Raw genomic sequence first — 20,426 nt, forward strand, 5'->3', positions numbered from 1 at the left:
ATACATCATGTCCACCACCTTGTATTCCTGATGTGCGCAGCAGGCTAGCACTGTGGGACATTTCTCCTGTTGCCCTTGCGTCGCAGTTTGCGAGCTCTGCACAGTCAGGAAGGCCTGCGACTGCCACATCAACTATTTTGATGGCAATGTCAGGGTTGGTTTGGCCTGCTAAGCAGCATCCCAGAAATGTGATCCTGCCCCCTGGCTACTCAGCCACGGACAATATTGGTAATCTTAAACATAAATGAATCTGAGCAGAGGGCTGGATTAGGTTTATCTTCATGGGGATGGAATGCACAGCAGAGGGAGCGAAGGAGGAGAGGGCATGCAGAGTTTAGGCAGCAGCAGGAATAACGTGGATAGACTTAAGATGATGTGCAGCTACAGCAGAACTCGAGGTCATAAAGAATGGGGGATAAAAGCTGCAACACCACACATTTAAACTTGTTTCGTTCCACAGTCCATCTTTACAACATCATTTGGTGCAGGCAGTCAAACCAATTATAGTCTCAGCATTTTAACATCAGAAAGGCTGATTTATAATTACAGATTAAACTACTGGGAAATCTATAAATGCACAATAGAAGAATGAGGCAGCTAGTGTTTCCTATGTGTTGCTGAAGGTATAAGTATGGTTATAACAGCTAATTCTAACTGATAACTTCCTAAAATCACTTTGGAAGCTAAAATAGTTACACAACTCAATAACAGCTGAGCATTTACTCAATACAATTCAAAGAAATGTTGAATTTCCAGAGTACTGTATCACCAACCTGCCAAAGTTAGCAAAGGCCCAGGCTCGTCTGCAAGCTAGTTTATGCTCATTGCCCATGTATCTGAGTGCATGTGATCATTAAACATAGTTTTAAATCTATGACTGTATAAAGGATGTACTTGCAATCATTGGTTCAAATAATGAAGTCATCTTAGTCTGAGATTGTGGTTATATCTTATATGGTCATCTCTGCACAGAAGCACCACCCATTTGCTGTTTTAACCTTCTGTCTGCAATGGGCAGCCAGTTAAAGGAAAGTTGGATTAAACAAAGCGTAGCCAAGACAAACTGTTTCATTCAAAGGCCTGTTCACTACACTTCTTGTCACTTTCATTTGCATCAAAGCAGATGAAATGGATTCACAGATGTTTAAGCTTTCTAGGTGGACAGGCTGAGATCCCTGATGTTTAACTGACTGTGTGTTACGCTGTGATGATTGCTTCCTTCATTTTTTTTGTCAGAGAGTTAGATAAAAACAATGGCACCAGTCTTCATTCTGTCAGTTAACTGAACAGAGGGATGCCCGGCACTGCTTACAAGCACCTTCACAAGTCAACATTTAATAAACTTGAAAACATCACATTCAGGTTTTGGGAAAAGGGAACAAGCGGCGAATGATAAAATTTTCTGTAATGACACATCCAATATAATACAATAAGCATTGTTTTGAGTCCATTTATATCTGATGTCAGATTTTAGAGTGAGATAATATGTAATTCTGACATTGGCATCCTCTCCCGGTGCTAATTTTAACATAAATGAAACCTCAGCTAAAATGAGGCCTTTTGGGACTCTTCGGTGACCACTGGCAGTCCAGGGAACCATGTTGTGGGCACTACTTCCTTATGATATCAACTAAATTGCAGCAATTTTCCTCTCATTTCCTTTTCACTGTCTGAACCCAGCTGTAGGCATAGGCTAAATGGCATTCTTCCAGAAAACATTTGTTCTACTTGTATGATTCATTTACAGTGTGACTGTTAGGATTTCTGAGTGTGTGAGTGTGTGTTTGTGTGTGGGCTGAAAAAGTAAATCAAACAACAACAAGAAGACGTTGAAATAATGATTTAAAGTGAGCACAAATAAATGATTAGCGCAGGATCTAATCTCCCCTTTAACTCTCCTTCTCCCTCCCTCCCTCTCTCTCTCTCTCTCTCTCTCCCTCTCTCTTTCCATTCAGTCTGTTGAGGCGGCAGCAGCAGTCTCGTATGTGGCTCATTGGCTGGAGGACAGCGGCAGGAGCAGCAGTAGCAGCAGTAGCAAGAGGATACATCCCAGACCACACTGCCCGAGCACCATGGTGGCTGTGAGAATCGTTGCTTGCGTGTGTCTGCTGGTGGGCGTCTCGCTCCAGGTGGACGTGAAAAGTGGGAAAGAGGCAGGAAAAGCCGGGAATTTCATGGAAGATGAGCAATGGTTGTCAACCATCTCCCAGTACAGCCGTAAGATCAAGCACTGGAATCGCTTCAGAGACGTGAGTGCTGTATTTGGTGTAATTAACACAAGCATGCGTTGTCGTGTCTTTAGCTCTTCCTATACTGGGCTTTCAGAGGTGTTCCCTGTGGAGAAAGCGCAGGCTGGTTTCTCAGGTGATTTTTGCGCACAGTTAACTGTCAACCCGAAGTGCACGTATACCCAGTTTTATCAGTTTGTGCATGAGAAATACTTTGAAAAATGAAAGTATTTACACAGGATGCTAGAATTTAAGCTTAGACTACACGTCCGAATGAATGCGCGTGTGCGTGTGCATGCATCGATCATGAAACCATTCAGATTCATTTCACTCTTCTTCTTTTTCATTTTTTTATTCGATTTTATACATTTATTGCTTTTTAATAAAGGGGGAATGCCAACTATTTTATTGCCTATACCTGCGGTTAAAACTGACACTTTTCGTCTATGGACCGTCTTGCAAGTGAATGCAAGTGAATACGGTAAAACCCAAAGGAAATCTACGACATATGGTCTCAAAAGCTATTTCCAAGCTCCTTCTGGGTAACTGTGATACTCTGAACCGTATCTCTATTCATGAATTCCCATTGATCTGCCATATTGTAAATATAGGGCTCACAGGTAGGAGTCTTCCTGGGCTTTCAGACTGAAAAGACAAACAGCAAGCCATCTCCTGTGTTGTCAATAAATCATAAATAAAAAATATCAAATATTAAAAAAACAAGCATGGCCAATGCTCAAGAGTAACATTCCCTAAAGCTGGAAAATAAGTGATAAAATTTAAAATATCTAAATTGTGAAGGCCAAAATTTAGTCACATTGTTAATAAAGGTGGAATTCCATGATTGGTAAATAAAAAAAAAAAAAGCATTTACTTTTTAACGCAAAAACACCATTTGCAGATTGCAGCTAAACAAATATGCTTTATAAGGACCGAAATAAATACTATTTGAAGATAGTGCCTTAGATTTCCACAAATTTCAGAGAACTGTTTTGGAATTTTGTAGATTAAAATATTAATCACAAACATAGGCCTAAATGCAGGCTAACTGGGTAAAGTTACAGCAACCATTTACATTTTGTGAGGTCCAAGCAATCCCACCTTTTTGTGATGGGACAGGCCTACATTTTCACGAAATCCTGCTGTGAAACCTTTTAACATCAACAAATGATGCACCTGATAAATGCAGGCTCGTCGTCACAGTAGTGCAGCTTCCTGTAAATCAGATTCCTGCTTATTAATTTCCACCATTGCCAACAATAGCCCGATGCGAAAAGAGATATGATAAGAACAGCTATCTTGTTGTAAACCACAAAGCAGACAGGTGTGAACCAATCCAGATCCTTATAGTGGGAGAAATTCCTCAGTCTTTTGTGCCATTAAATATTTGAAAGCTCAGGATGAGACCGTCATTTTAAAGTTGGTAGGTAATGATGAAGGTCTCATTTTAACTGAGGAGGACTGGGTGGAATTATTACAGTGATGATGGTGCTTTCACAAATGTATATTTTTTATTTTTGTGTGTTGCTTTTTGAAGCTGACATAGAAAGTTGGATTCCATCTAACTTTATCCCATCCCAGTATCCACAACTGGTACATACCAGCATTGATTACCCATTGGCTGATGACCCATTTGACAATATTAGTTCTTTCTTTCATCACCAAATTACAAATCCCACCCACCGTGACTGCTGGTGATTAAGGACAAATGCTGACACTCAAGCCAATATTGATTCTGCTTATAGGTCAGATGCTTTATTGATTCTCCTACTGATTCCTGATCAGTTGTCTGTTGCCTGGAAAAAAGCAGGCCATTACCGGCCTCTTTTAGGTTTATTAGCTCTGATGATAGGAAAAAAGGCACAAATGCATGCAAAAGCTCAACTTCTATGAGTTCAGTGGAATTGTTTTGCAATACTGTTGTGTTAGAAAAACATGGCAGCATTTCTGTTGGAACTGATTGATCTTGGAGGCGTACAGTTCCAAGGGTTTGGACTATGTGGAACAATTTGGCAACTGGAACCTGGTTTCAATTTCAGTACCTGGCAATAATAACTGGTCAGGGCATATATAATCAGGGCAGACATGTTAAACGAAGGGAGGATGTGCACAACACTCAGATCACTAGCTAAAAATAAGTCAATCCTGTCTCTATAAAGGTTAAGACAGTTTTACAGCTGTTGATTGATTGATTCAGTGCTGTGGATGGTTTGAATCGCTGCACTTTGTGTTGTTGCTGTGAATTGTCTTGTGTTACACTCTGATGTGTTTCTAATATTAAATCCCCCCTCAGTGATATAAATAGGAAGGTTGATATTAAAACATCTGCAGCCAAGAGAGGGATATGTGGGCACTGGGGGAGACAGTTAGCTTATAAAGGGTCAGGAGGCTATGACGCTGGGTGTGCCACATGGTTACAATAGTCACTGCCAAAAGACTGAACACATGGCATAAATCAGGATGCACGAGATCTCTGAGGAGGAGTTGGTTAGCAACGCTTAGATCCAGGCCTCTACCTTGACAACCGGACAGCTGTTTGATCTCACTGCTGAGAAATATCACCTCAGACAGATAGTCTTATCAGAGTCTGCCAGAGAGAGAAGCTTCAGCACCTCTGACCATGTCTGTTGACGTGCAGGAATGTGTCCGACTGGAAAGAATTCGTAATTGAATCGCAAATTTGTGCTTTCATGCAGATTTAAATATTATCTCCACGGGTGTTTGGAGGAGTTCGGCTCTCCTGTTAGATTGGATCAGCGTTTGAGTGACAGATAGGGTGAACAGAGCGATATGGGGCCTCTCTGCGGGCAGTTAGCAGCACGTCCAGCCACAGTGTGCAGAGAAGATTTGACATGAGAGTCTTCTTCAATCCATTTGAGTTTAGCTTGAGTTTAGTTCAGTAAAAGATTGTGTAGCAAAAGATTGGTGAATGCCTTACAGCTAAGGCTCACTCCAGTGGTTCTCATACCATAGAGCAGGCACTACTAGTGGGGAATGGACCATGAGGAGAAAAATATCGATTGAAACTGGGTTGAATGGAGAGTATTTACAAAGGAAAAATAAACAGTTTGGAGTTTGCAGATGCTACTGTGCTGACCTTTATTTCACTGCAGTTTAACTTGGATCCTTTTTATGGTTAATGATTCGTGCAAATTGTGGGATATGGCGCGTGAACCTTTTTTTGGCTGTGAATAGGGTATTCCAGAAACAGCTTTGAAAACCAGTGGTATAGAGTATACTCTAGAAGGAGTATATAGTGTCTATTATTGTCTCTAGCACAAGCCCATTGGGAAAAAGCTTTATGACATTTAGGGAAGGACAGTGATAAGATTTCATTGATATCGGTGTGATTATTGATTCTGCTTAAAGGTCAGATTCTTTATGTATTCCTGATGATTTTTTCAGTGTAGAAACATTTTTTCAGCACAGCAGTGACAGCTGTTTTATTATTTCTCACTCTGAAGTGCAAGTCCACTGTAGAAAGAAAGTTTGCATTTACTTTAGATTTTCACAAGCCCCTTTCCTTGAGTTCAAAATACAAACATGCAGAACATTTATTTTAATCTCAAAGCAAAAGATGTTAATGTTGCAGTGATGTGAGACACTTTATTTTCATTTGAGAAGCTTTCATTTGACTATTTGGGTGTAATTAAATTAAAGACTCGATGATAAAAATTCTCAATCCTATTTTTGTTTTGTTTTTTTCTTTACCTCATTATCATTATTATTTAAATATACAAACAACCAACCCACTACATCCCTATTGCCAAATCCTCAGTGGAACAATCCAAGCAGAATGCTGAGCAAACTAAAAAATAGAAAATAGAATAAAATTAGTGGAATGCTTCCTTAATAATTCCTGAATGATTCAGTCATTCAGTTGTTTAAGCAGCTAGTCTTCATCAACATTCACTCACACATTCACCGGTCACTTTATTAGGTATATATGTTCAACTGCTTGTTAATAAAGTTATCTAGTAATCCAAACACATGGCAACAACTCAACAGTGAATTCATTTAGGCAAATAACATTGGCCAAAATGTTCAAACTGGGTAAGAAAGGTGATTTAAGCAGCTTTAAATGTGGCATGGCTGTTGGTGGCTGACAGGCTGGTCTGAGTATTTCCACTGCTGGGATTTTCCCACACAACAATCTCTGGGGATTACAGAGAATGATCTGGGGAAAAAAAGATCCAATGAGCAGCAGTTTTCTTGTTGCGGCGAGAGGTTAGAAGAAAATGGCCAGACCGCCTATAACTGAGAGGAAGGCTACAGTTCACATGGGCTCACCAGAATTGGTCAATAGAAGAAGATTGGAAAAATGTTGTCTGGTCTGATGAGTTCATTTGGATGGCACAGTTCAGGCTGCTGGTGGTGGTGTAATGATGTGGGGATATTTTCTTGGTACACTCAGGGCCCTCCTATTGTTGCTGACCATGTCCACCCTTTTATGACTGCAGAGTACCCATTTTCTGATGGCTGCTTCCATCAGGAACACCATGTAACAAACCTCAAATCATCTTAAACTGGTTTCTTGAACATGACAATGAGTTCACTGTACACAAATGACGTCCACACTCACCAGACCTCAATCTAGTAGAGCATCTTTAGGATGTGCATGGAAGGACGGCAGCTGACAAAGCTGCAGCAACTGTCCGATGCTATCATGTCAATATGGACCAAAATCTCTGAGGAATGTTTCCAGCATCTTGTTGTATCCATGCCATGAAGAACGGAGACAATTCTGAAGACAGAAAGGGATCCAACCCACTACTAGCAAGGTTTACCTAAAAAGCGTCCACTTTCCAAAAAATCTTAATCCTTTAAATGTTAAACACTTATTGTTATATAGTTCGGGCTATTTCTTAGCTAAGCTCTTAGCAGATGGGGGTGTGCGTAATCGCATAGGGATGGTTTGAGCCCTTGCCCATTCAACCCTCTTCATACATTTGTATAGAGGCACCTCATCAAAAAAAAAATGAAGGTAAATTCAACCACAGCACAGGAGGAGATACTGTAAGCAGCCAAGTTGGCTTGGTTCTACTCAGAGGAGACTATTCTCTGCTCTGTCGGGCACTAAGACGTACCATCTGAAATGCGAAGGGGCTGCATTTGTTTACTAGCTGTCTTGGCAAACACGAGGTGTGAAAACAGCAAACAGGAATATTCATTCCTGCATCGAAATAAAATGAAACAGGGTGGGGAGGAGGGGGGTCACCATGTGGGCTTTATAAACCAAGTAGTGGGTGGTGTTTCAATTGGACCAGCATGGGGATATAATGAGGAAACGTTGAAAGGAAGAACAATAAGAGCAGCAGATGTAGAGGGTATACACAGGATGTTATACAAGCTCCTTTATGACAGGCGTCAATGTCGAAGCTGTAATCATGACATACTGCTGGTGTCAAGATATCAAATCTCCCAACAAAGATTCCCCTGCCCTTGGATTCACACAGAATTCAGCCACACAAAGCAGGAGAACAGGTTACAAATGACAGCGCACAGCTTAATTAGCCCACAGCTTCGATTAAAAAAAAATGTCTGGGAGCACTTGTCGTATTTCTTCATCGCAACACAAGTTTCACTTTGCATTCTGGTGCATTCGGATGAATCCGCTCAGTGGGAGCTCAGGCCGTCACTCGCGTGAACAATACTGCGCTGTTCATTTCCGGCCAGATTCCTTACATCTCTCTGAGCAGTGCAGAGAGGGACCTCATTAAGTAGCCATGCAGCCTTTCAGCCAACCACAGAGGGCTGTTTAAAGTTTGCACCTGCTCTACTGCCAGCTTTGTTTTTAATGAGGCTAAATTGCCACATATTTTTTTAGGTAAACGGTTCTTCGGTTCTTTTGGTTATTAAGGTGGTCACAGTGAAGAAAAATATGAGGGATCATTAGGCTTATTGTTGGCTAGGAATTCATTTGATTTACTACAGTGATAAGAGCAATAATTAGATAACTGCAAGTGCTACTCCAATTTTACCCAAGCCTCTCAGCGTGCTTAAATCTACATTTTCAATATTCATTAAGGAATGCCTGTAGAAAGGGAGAACAACAGTGTTTTATAAACCAAACCAGCTTGAGCTTCAGGGCAGCAAAAATGATTTCTTTTATTATTAAAAATCTGTTTATTATTTATAAATGCAGTGTGTTTAGATGTAGACATGCAATGAGCTCAAGCGATGGCTCGTCTGACACACCTGGCAGTGTGTTTGTTAGTTACAAGTCTGTATAAGCTCAAGTTTCAATCTGCACAATTAGTTTGATAAAAATATTTCCTTTTTTTTAAGCTGCTCATTTGACATTTGATTAGACTTCAAAAGTGCCTTTATGACACTTAATAAACCAAACAATTAATCAATCAACTAATCAAACTGAAAAAAATAATCAGCACATTATACCTGCCGTCTTCCCTGTTGGAGCAATGGTGGCAAATGTTTTGCGGTCAGAGGGTTCCAAAGCGGTTTGCAGGTGGGCAGCAAATGTAGACCAGGCAAAGCAACTTGAATAGCTTGCCACATATTAGATTTACATATAGGATGCCTAAAAGAGTATGATATGAGCCATCAGCTGGTTAGCAATAAGATCAGTAAATCTCCTGGGGTTGTGGCTGAGCATTACTTTTTGCACTAAATAAACTAATACTTGCTTTATTTCATATTCAGGCATTCTCCTGCAATAAATCAAATAGCTGTTGCATAGCTTCTTGGGTTAACTACCTTACTTCAGTATGAGATGACAAGCCACAGGCAGTTTGTTAGTAATAATGGCGTAAAAGTGATGAAGATTCAGAGAGCTGATCAGGAAGAATTAGCTTATGATCCACTCTTATGGTGTTTTCCCCCCAACTTTGTTTAATCTGGTCCGAATCAGTTGATGATTTTGTACATTTGTAGCTTTTTAAAATAAAACAACTTTATTGTTGTCCATAGGTGAAAATCATTCTGTATCAGGCTGTCATACTCCAAGAGAGCAGGCAGGACTCAATCAAAGACTCAGAATGCAGATCGGTCAATTTATTGACAGTGATGTGAAAAAAAAACTATTTACATAAAAAAGGGAAAACATCCAGGGTCTCTATGTACAGTATCCTAGCCGACTGTCCGATAGATTCATCTTTAGACTCAATAGCAAAATAGACTTCTCTCTTTCCAACTCAAACGCACAAATCCTACTCAAGGAAAACAGTGCAGGCTCCTGGACAGAAGAGAGAATGGTGGGAGGTGCGTACACACGAACTGTGATTGGTTTAATGCTCCAGCACCGACTGATGGCATGTCCTCAGTATTTGAAGGGAGCCGACTGATCACCAGATAAAGAGCAGGAGAGTTGATGTCATGTTGCCATGTCGGAGAGTGGGGACCAAGAGGATCCTGCTTCTGAAAGGTAATGTGTTACAACACACACCATTCCTTCCTGTTTTCTCTAGAGAAGGGCTGAAATCATCACTAATCAACTAACTCCAAATAGCTGGCAGCTGGACTAGAGTGAAATCTCCACTCCCACATGGGTGTGGCCTATATCTCACACAAAAACACAAAAGCATCCAATAATTGAAATAGAAAATATGCCAACCCGATGTTTAGTGGGAGATTCTCTCAATTATCCTACCATGCCATATTTTACAACACACACACACACACAAGCAGAGAGAGAGAGGTGGAGAGAGAGAAAAACTGGCAGGAGTACCAGGAGGACTGAACAACAACTGCAGCATCTAGAAAATCAAACATTGACACAAATGAAGACAAAAACCCTAAATGGACACACAGACCTTGGAATAAATAACAATTAATAAATAATTAAAGAACAATTAACCTCAAACACCTCTCCCCTTCTCTGTCATTCAGTCACAAGCTGTTCATTTATCAGTTTAACAGACAGAGAAGCAAAACAATATTTATGGCGGTTATACATAAATGAGGGCACCCTCTACCTCCTCCCAGAGTTTATCAATGCAAACACATGTGAGGGGTCAGAATAAATCTCCGTCCACGGAGTTTGATTTAAACCGACTAAACAGCACAGGTGCGAAAACGCTCATAATGTTCTGCGACACAATGCTTGCTTCTCGTCAGCGCTCACACATTGCTGTCCACTGAGCCAGATTTGCCCATTTAGCAGCTGGATCTGGCCATGGGCCAAGTCTTCATATTTATCTTCATCTATTTTGTGACAGGCTGCAACAAAGCTAAGGTGGTGCTGCCTAGCATAATCCCTCTGGAGTCACTAATGGCTTGTGAAAACCAGTGTTTGACTACTAATTGTGCTGCAGCAAACAAACTAATGCTTCATTCACAGATTAGAGTCATTCTGCGAAGCCAATGAGCCGGCCGCTGATCCTACATCAGCACAGCTCCAAAGTGAGGCTTCTGATAAATGCAAGTCCGGGGCTCACCCTGTTTTTTCTGCATATGAACGGCAAACATGATGCTGTTTCATCATGACACTGAGCTCCTTTACTTAGCTCAAAGACACACTGCCAGCTGTGGGTTTTTTCTGCTCCTGTCATCAACCTCAGCCATTTATTAGCCTCCCACAGGATTTATGCTCCTGCGCTAACAGCCAATGTAATTACGGATATGAAAAATTAGAGGAAGAAAACAGTATGCAATTGTTGGAAATATGATAATGAGGCCTATTTCCAGTTAAATGTGAACGACAGAGCGAGGGTTGAAAATTAAGATGGGACAAACCATAAATGTTAAACGAGGTAATAGTTATCAGTATTTCCTCTGCAGTGAATCTGATCAGCCTATCACATCAGCTATCTGTGTTGTTTTTTCTCGTTGCACACTAATGAGATCAAAATGGCAGAAGTGGTGGAATGAGATGCCTTTTTGTCCTCTTGTGATTACCATGCATGTCTTTTACTGGTGCCGAGGTTTGGGGCTACTCAGATTCGACTCACAGTAGGAGGAGAGAAGAAAGAAGGTCCTGCAGGCTTTCCAGCACCACCGTTGGTGATTCTTAATTGAGTGGAAAGAGTGCTTTTTTTGTAGTTGCTCTTATGGAGGAGCACTTATCACTGGGTAGCAAGAGAAAGACATTTGCTTTCTCTTAAAGATCTTTTGAACAGTCCAAACATGCATTTTAGTTTTGTTTTAGTATGAGCAAGAGAAAGCAACTTGTTGTGTTAGGTGTAGATTAATGTGTCTCATAATGGAGCTTGGCTGTTCCTACAACATCAGTGTGATAACTCACATCAGCAGCAATGATGGCCTGAATTCCATCTTTTTTAGCTATTAACTTCTCAGTGAGTTGCTGAAATGTCGGGCTGAATAATTAGTTGTTCCAAGGTTCTTCTGCTGGCTCTATTGTTCATGCATTATTTATAGTGGCATCTGCCTGAGAGTTGTCTCTGTACTGGTGAAGCTCCTCTATGCCTGCTGCTCGCAGAGCCACGAATGCTGCCACTCTGCTTGTGTGTCTGTCTTCTCTCATGGCAGGCAGGGCGGCACACCCAAAATTCAACCAATGATCAATTTTTAGCCAAAAGAAGAAGAAAAGTAAAAAGTGAAAGTCTGGGAAAATCATAGAGTTAATAATAATAATGATTATGAAAAGTCACTATTGCTTTTCACAAGGGGAGAATGAAGTTTTTCCTAAATTTGATGGCAATCTATTCAATAATTATTACTCCAAACTGTTTAATCTGTTTAATAATCATCAGGAATCTGTAATTGCTCACAAAAATTGAATCCATACATCCGAGCCGTGGATCAACTATGAGTCCTTGAGCATAACATTGCCATCCCTGCAGCTATGCAGGTAGCCAGGATCACAAGCAAAAAGGAAAACTTAAAATTAAGCAACAAAGGGAAACGAATTAAAAAAGAAAAGGAAGTCAAAACCAGACCCTGTATGATTTAAACAGATAATTTGTTTCTGATGGAAATGGCTGTGTTTTTGTTCGGTGTGTATCTAATGTGAGATCCTCCCCAGAGATCATTTTTATTCAGTTATATCTTTAGTTTGGAAAAACGATAATTGACACTTCAGTGCTTTTTGCAAGATCTCAATTCACTAAAACCCATTGACTCATGTTTTCAGGGACATGAGTATTATTAATTTGACACTTTCAGCAAACAGGACTCTCAGTAGCTGAAAAAATTGAGCCAGAGTTTAAGCAGAAAAAATGCAGTTTCTCAAATATTCACTGGAAGCTAGCTTCCGAACCAAATCATTCCCACGTTAAAATTCACAGCTTGAAGCAGAAATTAAAAAGGTTTACGGCTTAGCAACACATTTGTTTTCTCTTTAGCTGACTATTTTGTTTTGTAGAAATCTCATTTAAATTGTATTAAGGCTGAATTAATGGTGTTGATGCTTTAAATGACAGAAGTATACTGATACAGCTATAGTGTCTAGCTGTCTGCCAAATGGCACTTCAGGTAGTTTGAGTCACACCTCTTGATGGCATTTGGGTTGTTTACGCCTTTTTGGAGTGTTTTTATTGGAATTATCTTGCAAGTAATTTGTTTTTGTTGCAGTTAGTTGTACTAACAGGTGGTTGTCATGTTTTTGTTTTCAGTAAGTACAATCTCTAGTGGTGTTACTTAATATTTCAGTGCTAATTAGCAAGTGAGATGCATCCATAGGTTATGTTATGGATGCACCTTGATAATTAAGCTAGCTAGAATTAAAAAATAACTTAGCAGTCCACCTGCTTGGCCAAATGGGGACCCATATGGCTCCAGAAACCAAAAAAATCAAGACAGCGAGAGAGGAAATACCTCATATAACTGTAAACCAAAATACAGTAGTCCATCTTCTATGTACAGTCTATAATTTGAGAATCATATCCCGAATTCGGTAGCCTTGATAAGCCGTTCCCCTGTAGCTAGAGAATGGAAATAAGATACTTTTGCATGCTTTTCTATATTTTTCACTGCCGCCTATCTTGACAGCCACAACTAGAGTCAAGTGTCACATGTGAAAATGTAAAACTACAATAATTATAGCCAGGCTACTAGTTATTACTAGTTAATAATACATACAAGGATTAAAATACCACAGATCCAATATCCCAAAGACTATCTGTACTTTAGATCACATGATAACCAGTTTACTGTCTATTTAAAAACATACTCACTGTGGCTGCTCACTTTGAATTGTATAATAGCTTTAAACATTAGCCGTATAAAAGCTGGACAAATAAAATATAATGCATGTCCTTGCAGACAAAATAAATGATGAGGTTGGCAGTTGTCTCCGGGAAGTTCATCCGCCAGTAAACTACAATGAGATCCCTCTCTGTTTATCTGAACAAATCTTATCGTACACAGACACAGGGCATGAGAATCAGTTTACCCTTCACGATGTAAACACTCTGGATCGCTTCACCTGCTGAAAACACTCTCCAGTAAGGGTGCAGTCGTGGGACCTGTTATTTCTGTGGAATGTACTAAACCTGGTAAAAAATAAAAACCTACACAAATAACAGTGCATACATTAGATAGGAAAAAATAAATTAGGGCTAGTGAAAAGTGTTGTCCTGAATATATTTAGGTCTGCCTACGGTGGTTTTTTTATTAATATATTTTTATAGATGTGTGTTTGGGGCCACCCCATTATTGTTATGAATTGCCTAGGTCCAAGCTGCACTAAACACATGCTCCAAGCAAACACAGCTGTATTGCTTATGTTCAGGAACAATGGGTGTAATAATGCAAGGTTCTCAGGTTCAACCTGGCATTGATAGATTCTTTGCTTTAGGCCACAAATCATTCACTGTTGAAACAGCAGGGCAAGTACTTTACAATTAGGCCAGGCAGCTACAAAAACTTAGAGGACATGCTCTTGCCTGGAGAGAATCTGCTTCTTTTACTGTCTTGCGTATGTTTTATTTTCATGTTGGACGAGATGGGGTTGACTGCCCCGGAGCCATACTGAGGAGCAAGGAGAGCCGAGCCACATTTCTGTATTAACCGTCAAAGCAAGAGAGAGGTGTCAAGGGCATGCTTGCAAGGACTACGATCCCCTCTATATTCAAGCTGTATTTAGTATGTGTGGCTTTTGGAAGATGTATTTGTTGGTGTGTGTGAGAAAGACAGAGACTGTTAATTCGTTGAGTTGGCAGGGTAATAGATATACACTACAAAGTCATATTGAAATGACCTTAATCAAGCAAATCGTATAGCAGGGATAGGGAAATGAGCTAAAGCACTAATAGCTTTTTTCTCAGTTGAAAGAACCCAGCAGAATCTCATTTATAGCGTGATGTAGTCCTTCCTACAGCCATAACGCGACATCTCAATGTGCCTTCCTGTTTTACTGTAATATCCCATTGCCATTGCAGAGATTAGTACTATCAGCAGCCCCAACAACCCAATTTGTTCTCATTGCCATGGCAGATGGGGGGAATTAAATGCAATCAGCCAGCTAGCATATTTAACTTAGCTACCCCTGCAGATCCCTGTGGCATTTCAACTGGAATGCTTATCATAATTATCTTCTCTTAACCATGCTGCTGATTTGTAAACCTAGAGTTATAAAAGAGTTCTGCAGCTTCAGCATACTTGTCAGCGGACCCAAATTATTTCAAACGGAAGGCACAGTTGTTAAAAATTCGGAGACAGCAAATAAAGTAATAATCACAGGCAAAGATAGATGGTAATAAAAAGTATATTGTAATCACAGTTTTCTTAGAGGTTTGCAGAACACACATGCTGACAGTGCATTACAGTCCACTCAAATGATTGCACAGCTGCTCGGTACAGCATAAAAAAAAGCTTTACACAGATTTTTGGCTACTGCATATCCGTCCAAGTAAAAGAAAATTATGTCTGTATTTTTTTTTCTGTGTGCAAAAAGGTTTGTTTGCCTCTTCTTACATTCTGACTTTCCTAGTCAGTCTCTTTCACTCAGCTCCAATCCCACTGGTTTGTTTTAAAGACATAAATCTTTTAAAACAAGTTGGCGTTCCATCATTTCACTCCTAAAACACCTGAGCACTGTAGCTTGTAACAGCTGTTTATTGGAGTCTATTTTCAGCTGCACATCAATACACATTTGGCATGCTCGTGAGCTCCAGGATGGTGCGTGTTAACCTGGCTCAAAACCTCCGAGTCAGCACTAATGTTACCAGCTTAAATTCAGATTATTCTGCTTTGTGGTCACTGATGGTTGTTCAGGTCCTGCAGGTTAGATTAAGGTAGTCAGCAAGCCAACAAACCACAGCCAGTACTAATAGTGATGAAAAATGATCACATGCATGTACGGAATAGACCCAGCTGTGGAGGTTGTTGCAGATGGGCTACTTTTCCTATGGGATTTTCATTTTTTCACATATTTTTTAAAGGCTAGATAGCATTGCTCACTTACCTCCCTGGATTATACTTAACCTAACCTCTAAAGCAAGAGTGAATATGTTTAGACAGCCAGGAAAAAGCAGTTTGATATATTAACTTAAGATAAGACTAAAAAAGTATTTCAAGTAACTGTAAAAACACTGTAAATGATTGAGAAAGTCATGGAGTCTTTTGAATAGTAATTCTTCTACTGTTAATACACTTTAAAAAAATCTTCCGGGACATAAAGAGAGATACTGTATCTGGAAATGCATATCATACAATTTCCAAGGATTAAACTAAAAGAAGCAGGGTTGAATTTTCTCCTCAAAATTGTTGCTTAATCCTTGAAAATGTCCAAATCAATGAAAAGCTTGTATTTTAAGTAGTGAAAGCTGCAAGGCATGTTTTATTCCTCCAGACAAAAAAGTCGGTTTTTCAGAGTTTATTGGCATGGAATTTATTTTCTTAGCCTCCCCCACATCCAATATTGATTTAAGCTCCCGTGGTAAAGTTAGGGTGCCAGGACCAAACAAGATTTAAGCTCATTCATCTGTTTATGTATGCTGATAACTTTTTGTGTTTGCCAATCAATACTGATGAGTCTACCTACTACAAAGTGAAAATAGCACACTGGCTTTAGATATTTTGGTCTCTGTAGAGCCGCATGCTTCAGCTCGTCTTATTATGGGTTTTTTCTGCTAATATTGTATGCAGAAGCAGCATAGCTCAGTGCAGGAAAGACGGCCCTGCATAAGCTGCAAGCTCCCTGGGGCATATGTGTGTGGAGCTCAACCTGAAGGCTCGCCTCTTCTCTTTCTGCTTCTTTGTTTTGCAAATGGGGTGGAAGGAGCGATAAGTTGATGCAGAGACTCTGCTGTTCTGGGGTTCTGCTTGGCTCAGCAGTGGGGCCCAACAGAATCCATTTTCCTGCATCTGTGCTGTCCTCCTCCTCTCCAATTACTGCACCTCTCAGAGCATGCAGTGCCTTGATTCAACCATGGAGCCTCTACTACAGAAAACTGAGCCTGACCAGTGTTTGATGTGTCACTTCATCAGTGATTTGAGACCACAGCTAAAGGGCTCCTGAGAAGAAAAGGTTTATTTCTGTGATGCAACTTCCTGAAATTTTCATCTTATTAGCCGACGGGAGAAGCTCTTAATGTTTTTCAGACTTTTGTTTCAGGGCTGAAATAAGGCTCCTTTATTTTCGCTATAAATAAACTAGAAATTGTTTTTGCCGGTTGGTTAAATTAGCTGCATTCATCTGCACGAGCTGATTTCCTCTCCTCACTCATCCTTATTACTTCTGCATTTCAGCAGCACTGTGCGAGCGTTTCAGATGGATGCACGCTTGGCACTTGGCTTTTTTTTTTGTGGCTCGGGAAAAGAGACGTGCCCTTCAGTGTGTAGAGATGGCTGCAGATTGTGCTCTGTACTGTACTGCATTGCAGGCAGGCGTCTTACCTTGTGAAACAATATGCGTCCTTCGCCTGCAGGCCCCCGAGCACTCCGGCTCAGATGATCAATTTGATCCAGCTCTGTGTTGCTGGGCTGCGACTTAATCCCATAATGCCCTGGTATTTTGCCGCAATCAAGACACCCCCCCATTTTTCTCTGTGGATTTCTTATTTTTGTCTTTGGAGTGTGATGAAAAATCTCATGCTTCTTTCATAGAGTAGACGCTATGTAATCACCCTAAACAAACTGTAATGCAACCAAAGATCATGTAAGGGTCTGCCAAAGTGAAAGTGAATTGAGGAATTGTTGCATTTAAAACCACATAAATTGGCATGTGGGATCAGAGGAGATGTGAAAATATGTACTTAGCTGTTGCCTTGTGATTTCTGCTGCATGTTTAAGTGAAAACGGAATGTTTCGCCACTCTGAAGTCAATGGGTTCGGGCCGTAAGGCTCACAGCGTCATTTTTGAACGCTCTAATGCATTTCTAAGTGTTTCAATCTGTGGTGGGTCTTCACCATTAGTGTCTCGCTCATTTCTCTGTCATTCTAAAAGACGGCAGGGTACAAACAGAACGAGACATTACCTCCACCACTTAGGCCCCAGCGTGCTGATTCAAGGCGCCATAATGACATGGCAAAGGCAAGATACACTCCCGCTGCTCCCCGGTAACTACAGAGAGACGGAGGGTGGAATGTAAAATTACGAAAGCCTCCGCCTGTGTGCCCTTTTGCTGCAATTTAAGGTAGGTAAGGAGACATAGCTAATTCGGCTACATTAATCAGGCAAAGCACATTACCAAATGATAGCTGGAGGAATGACGAGCCGACAATGTCCTGCCAGTCAGCTAGGCAGCCAAGACTGAGTGATCTGATGGGATGACACAGCTCCAGCACAGTGTGGAGCAATCAGCTGAGGAGAGCCTCTTGTAGTTCTTCGTTCATTACAGACATGACCCAGATCACTAGTCCATCCATCAGCCTGTGTTTATCCAGTCGCCGGCAGAGTAAATGACTTCATGAAGCTGGATAAATGACAAGTGGGGGAAATGCAAAATGTCCAAGTCATCATTTAACCTCTAACTCATATCCTGCTGCTTAAGTGATGTCTTCACTGCAAATATCATCTTCAGAATACCAATAAGGAATACTGTGGAGGATGTAGAATGCAGTTATTGCCTTGAGAGTGAGGGATTTCATCTGGAAAGCAGAACTTCCTAACTAAAAATTCCTGATCTGTGTGTGTGTTTCTGAGTGAACGACGGCAGACTTCGGCAGAACGTGACGCTAAGACTTGTTTACTGTTGATGTGTAAAGTTTTGCATCTGGATCTAAATAAATCGGAAGTAAATATAGTTAGAGATAAACATGCTGATTGACGGGATTTTTAGATTTTTGCAGGACCACTTGATCTCCAGTCTGACCAGACAGTACCAGCAATGTCAATTACATGCAGATGAGCTGCAGTGGATGGAGCAAGCAAGATGCATGCACCATGATGGATCATTGCAGTGGTGTAGAATAGATGCTAAGATTGTTTCTGCTAAGCTGAAGTCAGGATTTGCTCCAGCAGCTCTCACTTAGAGCCCACAAACCTGTCTTCCTTTTTAATAAATCTTCTGTTTGAACATAAATACTCTTCATTTTTGGATTACTGTGCAGTGTGTAGTCTGCGTTAAAAGTGTCAAGGCTGTAGGGTTTGCCATTGAATTGCACTTGACCTCAGACACTCGACTTGCGTAAACTTTACAGATGGCTCTAAATCTCTTTTTACGATATCAATTACACAACACTGAGTGTCTGATGGTAATCCAGTGGCCTTTTTTTCTTCCTCAGCTATGGGCCATGAAATCTACTTTGCCAAAGATACCCATCTTAAATCACGAAGTATACATTTAAGATATGTTAATCCCATAAGCAAAGACTCAAAATGATTCACACCACTCAGAGCTTGTTAGCTGTGACTGCCTATTCCTATAAGCCCAAAAAGCTGAGGTATCACGGTATCATGTTTGAGCTTTAAAGGTCAGTTATAAAACTCTGGATCAATTCAGAGTAAAAGTGTTGGATTAGCAATGTGCAAGTGGTTATTTTTTTTAAGGTGGAATACAGTTAACCATGTATCCAAATAAATCCTATGATTTTCGCAGTCTGTTAGCTTTGCTTCGTAGCTTTCTTGGGGGAGATTCTCTCGTTTTCACACTTTCTGACAGTTCTGTTCTGGCAAGCTCTTTCTCCTCAACACTTGATGCCATTTTTATCTTAGGATTATCATGTTTGGTGAAGCAGCCCTGTGATGGACAGGCGACCTGTCTGGGGTGTACATCTGGGACTGGCTCCAGCCCTACTGCAACCTATAACCGGTTAAAAAGATGGATAGATGTTTGTTGAAGCTGTTTTTCTTCATTAGCTTAACAAACGTCGATGCAGCCATTGTCATACAGCCTCCAGATGCTATTCTTGTGGCTGATAATGTCATCACATGACCCGATGCCACTTTTTTGGTGCCGTATGACTATTTACATCACATGAAATCACATATTTGTTTATCATTTCACATTTGTTGAAAGTAGGGTGACTTTTGGAAGAAGTGAGAATTGTTGTTCGATGAACATATACAAATATGCAATTGTGTGCATAACTTTTGTACAGGAGGCGACAGTTTGTGACTTATTAACTTTTTTTAGTTGCCTCTCTTTTCCTAACACTAGCCATACTGCAAATGTTGTATGCAGGTCACATTTTCAAACATCAAAACGTATGTTTTTTTTTGTTTGCTTTTTATACCCCAATGTCCTGCCAAAGTAAGTTCAGCTTCCCTCTATGGTTTGGCGTCACAGCTCAGGACAGGGATGTGCATGCTTGCTACCCATTGCAGCAGCCACACTGATTTTGGTGTTATTCCTCAGGACACGAGTGTGCACTTGTCTTGCACTGGTGATGTTGGGGCTGGCTGGTTCAGGGTTAGCAGTGGTATTTATGTCCCCAGCAGACGGGCTCAGGCGACATGAGGTAGACGTTAATTCAGGAGAACGCAGTCAGGCTTGTGGCCAAATGCTGTCAGCCTAATACCGGCGAGCAGTCCAGGGGGAGCAGTCGCAGCATCTGGATAGTCAAGCTCCATTAGCCTCCTGGCTCTGTTTTACACCGGCTGCATTACAGCCTTGTTGACAAATGGCAGAAGAGGTGGTTTGTGTGATATGAATCACATAACTCAAGGGATCGCCACCATGAATATCACACCCTCGTGCTCCCTGATCTTTCCCCTCCTCCTTCCCTCTCATCTGAGCTGGCTCTGAACTGTAGCAGCAGCCTGGCTCGGATTCAGTGGGACAGCATTAGCTCTCAACCTTGGTGAAGGACTAAAGACAGCCTCAGCTTGGTGTCCTTGCTGTCACACTGCTGCTGAGAGACGATAAGCACTCCAGCCTTTAGGACATTATGTCG

General features: G+C 40.8%; 1 protein-coding gene across 2 annotated transcripts in view; it reads left to right on the top strand.

Moving 5' to 3' along the window:
* Positions 1 to 20,426, top strand: part of LOC116327501 (testican-2) — a 70,632-nt gene that overhangs the window by 22,227 nt on the left and 27,979 nt on the right. For both annotated transcript variants that reach the window (XM_031749116.2, XM_039616058.1), the window contains exon 2: positions 1,956 to 2,249. In XM_031749116.2, coding sequence (XP_031604976.1) covers positions 2,073 to 2,249 — 177 coding nt within the window. In that variant the 5' untranslated portion in view covers positions 1,956 to 2,072. The remainder of the gene's footprint in view (positions 1 to 1,955; positions 2,250 to 20,426) is intronic.

Source organism: Oreochromis aureus, linkage group 8 (assembly GCF_013358895.1).
Source record: "Oreochromis aureus strain Israel breed Guangdong linkage group 8, ZZ_aureus, whole genome shotgun sequence".
Classification (NCBI taxonomy): domain Eukaryota; kingdom Metazoa; phylum Chordata; class Actinopteri; order Cichliformes; family Cichlidae; genus Oreochromis; species Oreochromis aureus.